This window comes from Charadrius vociferus, unplaced genomic scaffold (genome assembly GCF_000708025.1).
Source record: "Charadrius vociferus isolate BGI_N301 unplaced genomic scaffold, ASM70802v2 scaffold410, whole genome shotgun sequence".
Classification (NCBI taxonomy): Eukaryota; Metazoa; Chordata; class Aves; order Charadriiformes; family Charadriidae; genus Charadrius; species Charadrius vociferus.
This window is the reverse complement of record NW_009646499.1, coordinates 1,503,044-1,510,598: the sequence shown is the minus strand read 5'-3', so window position 1 is coordinate 1,510,598 and position 7,555 is coordinate 1,503,044. Positions and strand designations below refer to the sequence as shown.

The following is a 7,555-nucleotide window of genomic DNA, read 5'->3' as shown; positions in this document are numbered from 1 at the left end:
AACTCTGTTTTTTTTGTGTTTTTTTTTTTTTTCACAAGTAGGTCTAGGAAACAGAACAATGACAGGAGGATCATTGTGAGACACTCAATGTGTAGAATTGTAGCCAAAATCTGAATTCACCAGAAACCAATAAGCTGAAATAGCCACAACCAACTGTCCATAGCCTTGTCTAGAATGGCTTTAAACAAAAAATATAAAGAGCCATGGACAGTCGCCTTACCCCTGTCCAGAATTTGATGTAAACAACATCCATAGAAACTGGGATTGTTAAGAAAGTTTATCCATATATCTGGATAGCAATAAAAAGCGTTTCCTAGGAAACTGTAAAATCCTGTACCAAGCAGTGTACAGCCAAGCCGAGAGGAACATTAGGTTGATTTATATTTTCAAGGTATAACTTTGCATGATTTCTTTTAGATCCTGTGATAATGTACAAGGAGAGCATGTGTGAAGGTCAGGGCTGGTGGGTTTTTTTGTTTGTTTGCTTGCTTTCTTCTCTGAAATGTCTCTTGTGTAACTCATTGGTCTGGGTTTTCATTTCAATTCTCGGTTGTAATAACAGGGCATTACCGCTCCCTGTGTCTGTCCTTCCTGTTCAAACCAAGGCTGCATCAGTAATTTCCTTCTGCTGCCAAAGAAACAACGGTTTCGTGTCTTCCCATTTCTTCAAGAACTGCCGCCAGCATGCTCAGGTTGCCGTCAGGGAAATTCTGGGCTTCCCAGAGATCCAGGATCACCCCGGTGGGACTCGATTTCGTAGCAAAATAATTTAGGTACCTGCAACAAGCCAAAAGGAAACTTGTTTTTTTGAGCTGCATGAAGGCCACCTGAATTTATATGATTTCAGCCGTCCCCATTGCTGGTGCTGTCAAGGTGCTCATCTCCTGTGCGGTCAGTCTGACCAGTTTGTAGACACATCTCCTGTCACTCATCTTCACCACAAGCCTTTTGCACGTGCCTCCAGGGGGACTTTGCCACCCGACCACGTGTAGGCAGCCCCGCTCACCTGTCCAGTTTCAGCTTGTGGGCCAGCATCCGCCAGTCGTGGCCTCTGGTCTGGGGCGCGTCCAGGCTGCTGCACAGTTTCTGCCTTATCGGGAGGGGGATGCTGAAAGCGCTGGGCCCTACTATGGTGGTGATGGTGCCCGCTGAGTCCATAGGAGGATAATCGATGCCAGTAGGTTCCTGCGGTTGGAAAGAAAGAAAAAACCAAACCAAACCAAAACAAAACCCATCAGTTTTGTTACTGAGTGCAGAGATGACTGTAGAAGTGTATCCTCTGAGACTCAGTGCTTTTACTTGCATTAAAGGGGAGCAGCCCTCTGCTAATCAAGCGTTTATGTTAGTCAGCTGAAAAAGAAAAATATTTAACCAACTTTGGGTAGACAGCAGATTTTTTTTTGGTCTTTTTTTGAGGGTGAAGATCACTATGGCTGGACAAAATTGAGCCCAGCTTAATTAATTACTTACTGTAAATAATGAAAGATGAGGCACTTTGACACATTTCAGAGCAAATTGCTACTCCTAGGGCAGAACTGGGCTTTCCCGGCTTGGCTGGCAGCAGCCCCTTCTCGGCAGCCCCTCAAGCCCCCCACCCCACACTGAGCCAGGACCGAGCTCCCTCTCGCAGCACCCATGCTCTCCGAAGCCTCTGATGCCGGGGGCAGACCACAGAGAGACGGTTAATACCGCCCCAGGCACAACCTGATCCCTCATTTTTATGCGGCTTTAACTCTGTGCTGGAGATAGATGGAGCGCGTGCGCTGGGGGGAGTGGTCGTCACCCTCCTCCCCAAGACCAGCACCGCGCTCAAAGGCGGTGTGGCAGCAGTGTTTCAAGGGGAAAGTCACCTCCAAAGCCAGCTTGTCGCCTGCAAGTATGGTCTCGATGCTCTCTGATGCAGTCCTCCCAGCTGGGAGGCTCCCTACGGCACTGCTGTAATGTGGTCCTGCAGGGACTGCAGTTGGGTCTTCTGGGCAAGGAATTTGTCTTTTCCATGGCCCAGAAGGATTTGACACCCACAGGCTTGGTAGTCGGTAGGACAATGGTAGTTGGTCAATTTGGATGGTTGGTTTTGCTTAGGAACGATGAGGTCCTGCAGGGTGGCTGAAAGCCCCTCCAAACCCCACCGAAGCCAGCTGGCCACCTGACCATGCAGCAGAACTGCTCCTCCCATGAGCAGCACTTCCTACCATCAGCTACCAAAGCATGCCATGGGAAAAGTAGCAAGCATGGCTCGTTCTCTCTCCACAACTATCACTCTTGTTTCTCTATTTGGTCTCCTTTTCTGGCAGGGATGGGGGTGCCGCTTCTCCTCCCCCTGTGCCAGATCACAGCCCTGGGCAGCCAGAAACACCCGTGCAAAAGACTCATAATTAAATGTCAATGTGTTTGCTCCTCTGTGAGCTGCCTTGCTGCTTCGTGTCAAGCTGACTGCTGGGAAGGCCCTGGAAAACCTGAAACTGTCTCAAAACCAGGTAACGCCTGGCTTAAGCTGCCATCACAAATCCCCCAGGAAGCTTGCTGGAGATGCTCACAGTCACGCAGTCTTTGGTTTCTCCCCACCAAAAGTACACAGAGGTGGAAAGGGGACAGTCAGCATTCATGAGCAATGAACAGAATTTAACCTCTTTTACCTCCACTCTGTTATCCACACAAATTCATTCTCTTCTACTCTATAAGTATGCCTTTTTTTTTGCATTTTTTTTAAAGAAATGGCACTTTAGGCAATCAGTGACATTTCTAACCAAGGAAGGTTTATGCCACACTGTAATGTCCTCACTGAACGTGCCCAGAGCAGTGCCAGATGTGGCATCCCTACCTGGACGCCAAGTCCCTGCATTGCAGACTGGCCACCCCAACCCCACCACCTCAGGCCATGAGTTACTGTCCTCTAACTGCCTGGCCATGGGGGCTGCCCAGGAGCTGGCAAAACAACTTGCATGCCACCGCTGCTGCCTGCGGGCTCACGCACGCTGGCAGGTCAGAAGCTGCTGTAGGGTGGTGACTGGAGGTGTTTAAGGCCAGGCTGTATGGGGCTTTGAGCAACCTGGTCTAGTGGGAGGTGTCCCTACCCATGGTAGGGGGGGTGGAACTCAATGATCTTCAAGGTCCCTTCCAACTTAGACCATTCTATGATTCTATGACTGGCGGCATTGCAAACTGACAATGTTCCCTTTTTATTCTGGGCCAAGGGACCCAAGCAACGCATTGAGGCAGTGCTGCCCCAGCCCTGGAGGTGGCCTGCCCACCCCAGGTGTATCAGGATTGCTGCAGAAGGAGCCCAGGTATCTGTGGAGGTGCCCTGGGGTTCTTTCGGGTGAGTATCGACAGCACAAGCTAAAAAGAGCGCTTCAAAAACAAATGGTGGGAGACTATTATCGCAATCCTCCTGCTTCCCAAATGTGTATGTTTTGGTACTCACTGCATTGTATTTCTGAAATCCCAGTGGAAGACACCGTATAAAGCCAGGATATGACAGTTTAATCTGCAGAAATTTTACATCCTTTACAGGGGACAAAAAAGAAAGCCCATAAGTGGAGGATGCAGAAAAATGGGTAACTATATTTTTACCACAGTGTGACAGAGGCACAGAGGCAGATCCAGCAAAAAAGAAAGGCACCAGCACGTTCCTGCAGTGCCTAACCACTAGCTGGATACCATTAGCCTAACCACAGAAAAAAATGTGAGGAACCACACCTAAGACCATCCCTGGTCTGGTGTCTTTATCACACCTCTAGAGGCACAAACATCATTTTCCAGGTTGCTGTTATTACACTTCCAGGTGACTTTTGTCATCAAATTGTCTGAGTTTTGCGTTTTTTTTCCTAGTTGACACAACCCCTTATGCCATCCCTTAGCAGCCCAGAGTCTTCCTGCCCCTCACTGGGGCTCGGGAACATCACGAGGTGTCAACCACGAGGAGCAATTTTGCAGTAGGCAGCCTTGATAACAGCAGTATTATTCACTCCCTCTATTCATCCCTGATGGATGGGATCGCAGCACAAGACAAGAATATTATCCTATTCCCTCTGAATCTATTACCAGGCCCTATTACACACAAGCAGCTGAAGATGATTATAGTGTATACTTGCATTTCATTAAAGTTACTCTCAGTTCTTTCTCTTCTCTGCGAGGTTAAATTAGAGATTACCTCAATGCAGCACTTATTACAATAATTGTTTACGATACTTGTTTTACCATCTGTCTTTAATGCTGTGTAGCACCCAGCTGAATATGTTACTTTACACCCAATAACCAAGCAGATGTTATGGGTAATGGTGCACACCGTCAGGGTCTTACAGCACAAGTAACTTTTCTCTGTGGTCTCTGAGCCCTTCCACAAGTCAGCCAGCAGCGATTGCTGCCTGACAGCCTGCTCTTCATAGCCACCGAGAGTACCCGGCTAAAAACCCACCAGCACATTCACTGAAGTCAATGCCACTTCACACTTGAACATATCGCTTGGTCTCAGCTTGACTGCTCCAAGAAGCAAAAATTCTCCAGGTGCTATGTAAGTGTGAGCAAAGTTGTTCCAAAACTTATGATAATTTTTCTACTGGAAAATGTCAGCCATCAAAAGAAAAATTGTTGAAGATAATAGATGGGGTTTGTACCAGTAGCAAAATCATAGGAGAAAAGTCTATTGCAACTAGACCACCTGATATTCCCTATTGCACAGCAGTTATTACAGGGGATCAGAGTGGAGTGGCTCACGCAAACATACGGCAATGACATTTTCCTATTCTCTTTCCTCCCTCTCTAGGGAAATGTTGGGCATGATGGTCTTGAGGACTGCCAGGAAACAGGACCATGCAGTGATTCACAAGATGCGTTACAGAGTGGTAGAGAAAGAGCTCCTCCCCATAGACACAGAAAGGTGGCACTAGCAGGGAGACCATAGTTGCCCTCCTCCCTCCCTTGAAGGGGGGATGCTCCCTTTCAGATGAGAGAAACCAAGGGAAAATGCAAAAGGAGATACAAAGCAATGACTTACTCCATCCCTTATGTCCATCCCAGCAGTCAGGAGGAAAATGGGAAGCATTAAACAGGTAGCAATGGGAAAGGAGATACCTCCTTAGCCCTCCCACATTCCTGCAGTCAGATAGAGAAGTGCACCGATGACATTTACCTCTGAGACAGAGCAGTTGAGTTGGAAGATCTGCCCTTCTCCTTCGACCTGCCTCACACAGAGTTTGCAAACAAGCTCCAGGGTATTCAGGCTGAACCTTTCCAGTGTGAAGGTGCAGTGCAGGTTCCTCTGGCATCCACTCCAGATGTGGTAAAAGGGGATCTCCTGCAGAGCAAAGTAAAAAGAAGTATAGTCAAGGAGGGTATGTGGGACCAGGGCACAGATGCTATATGACCAGAGGCCATGGGCTCCATGCTACTGTCACTGCAAATGGTCTAGGGAAAAAAAAGTCCATGGCATTGTAGTCTGGCATCTGGTGTTTTTTAAATACACGTGTGTCACTGTATTTCCTTAAGCCTCACTGCTAGGATCTAATGTGAATGGTATGTGATACCCACCTGGTATTTAGCCAGCAGTTTGCTCTTCCAGAGAGAGTGGGCAATGTCGTGAATGGACAGGCGGAGGTTGTGGGTGCTTCCCTTAAAATTCAAAGCTTTGGGTTCCTCCAAAAGCTGCCCGCCCATCTGCCGCTCGAGCTGGAGAACCTCCTGCAGTATTGCGATAACAAGAAGAAAGTAGTCAGGTTTCATCAAGACAGCTCACTGGTCTTCTGATTCCTCAAGATCGACTGCTGTCGATGCTTTAACTTGTGTAATACAGAAAAAATGCAGAGTTGTGTTTCCCTGTGAACCTGAATTGCGCTAGTGGAGCTGAGTATAACCCCCTCACCCTCATCATACAGCAGCAACCCAGCAGCGATGCAGACACCCATGGCTCCTTTGGGAGACACACCGTTATCTGCCATGTCTTATTAAGCAGAAAGCTTAATTGCATGCAATTATATTGAACACAAAGACTTTGCATATAGGCACTGTTTGAATATGGAAATACACCAGTCTTCTCCATTGATTGCCAAACTGGACATCTAATGGTAGCTTTACTATTTTGCTTTTTGGATGCTCTTATTTGCATAGGTCCTGCTGATATGGGATCTATGCATACTGCTGGTCCTTCAGCTTGTGGCCTCCTGGCAAACTGCTCTGTGACAGAGCAGTACGGGAGATAACAGATGCCTAGTCTGAGACTAACCATCAAGTGGGATGGTATCAAAACAAAAGCAAGACACTGTGATGGAGCATTTTGTACACATGAATACATAGGTTCAGGGTTACAGAAATATTGATCTTGTAATTAAAAGCTAGTAAGCCAAGAGTTTGGTCATTTTCTGCAGCTAAAAACAAATATATGCCTGCAACTAATGAGACCACAGTGGACCATTGCCTACAAACAGCCTATCGTAGTCCACATGAAGAAGCAAGTACAAAGGCACCTACACAAGCCCCATTAGAAACCAACACAGCCAAACTCAGTCATATTTAATTACAAGAGCCAACCAACCAACTAGTCTCACGTGGCCAAAGCCAATCACGTACAGAGTGAGCACACTCAAGGAGAACACAGCCACACAAAACCAGGATGCTACCCCAGGCCAACCAAAGGACCCTCAATTTTAGCTAAGCACAAAACAAGCTACTCTTGATCACGTTCAGGATCCAGTTAGCATACAAGAAAAGCCCCTGTCCCTGGCAAGCCCAGTACCTGCAAGATCCTGAAGCTAAAATGATGTTTGTTTATCAGCCATTAGAGGAAAAAAAACAAAATCAGGAAACCTTTTAGATTAAGGTTATGCCAATGAATCACTTCCAGCTTCTTTCCAGTGCCTCCTAATTACCTCATCAAGATGTCTAAAGAGCAATCGATAGTAATTATCTGATTACTATAGATCTTCATTATGTCCAAATTACCTCCCTGGAAGGGCCAGAAGATGGCTTGCGGCACTGCGTGAGCTAATTGCAGATGCCACCTCTCAAGCACACGGGGTGCAGGGGCCAAAGGACTGCCCCTGTCCATGCAGCGCCAGCCCTGGGAGTCACAGTACTGGGGGAAAAAACATTGCAGCATGCTGCTGCACCATCCCACTCACCAGATGTGAGTGTCTAGTTTCAATATCCCACTTTTGGTAACCATGATTGGTCACCGCAGCCTCTCTACATGCTCCAACTGGAGAACGTTGAGCAGTCTGTACTTCTCCCGTGCCACTCAGCTAATTAATTCAGAATTAATTTGGAGCCATGATTTGCACAGCCCTCCGGATCTGCAGGCTGGCTCTAGCCATACGGCATGTTATTTAGAGCAGTGCTTATCCCGCTGGCTGGAGCCTCTATACTCTCCTGAGCTGCTCGTTGCTTGCCCGTGCTGAGGTGGCTCTGGCCACCCCACCTATCACTTCTCACCACACCTGTGAGCCTGGACTTAAGCCCTTACACCCTTCCTAGGAGAGGGAGCTGTGTGAGGCAACGCTCCATCGTGAGCACCACCAGGACAGCCACAACCTGTATTTGGAAAGGGCTTCCTCATTAACAG

General features: G+C 47.6%; 1 protein-coding gene across 1 annotated transcript in view; it reads right to left on the bottom strand.

Annotated features, from left to right (window-relative positions):
* UNC5C (unc-5 homolog C (C. elegans)) overlaps nucleotides 1-7,555 on the bottom strand; it is a 157,559-nt gene that overhangs the window by 356 nt on the left and 149,648 nt on the right. Inside the window, exons 14-17 of the mRNA XM_009883065.1 lie at nucleotides 5,530-5,679; nucleotides 5,132-5,296; nucleotides 1,007-1,185; nucleotides 4-777 (exon numbers count right to left, since the gene is read on the bottom strand). Coding sequence (XP_009881367.1) covers nucleotides 612-777; nucleotides 1,007-1,185; nucleotides 5,132-5,296; nucleotides 5,530-5,679 — 660 coding nt within the window. The 3' untranslated portion in view covers nucleotides 4-611. The remainder of the gene's footprint in view (nucleotides 1-3; nucleotides 778-1,006; nucleotides 1,186-5,131; nucleotides 5,297-5,529; nucleotides 5,680-7,555) is intronic.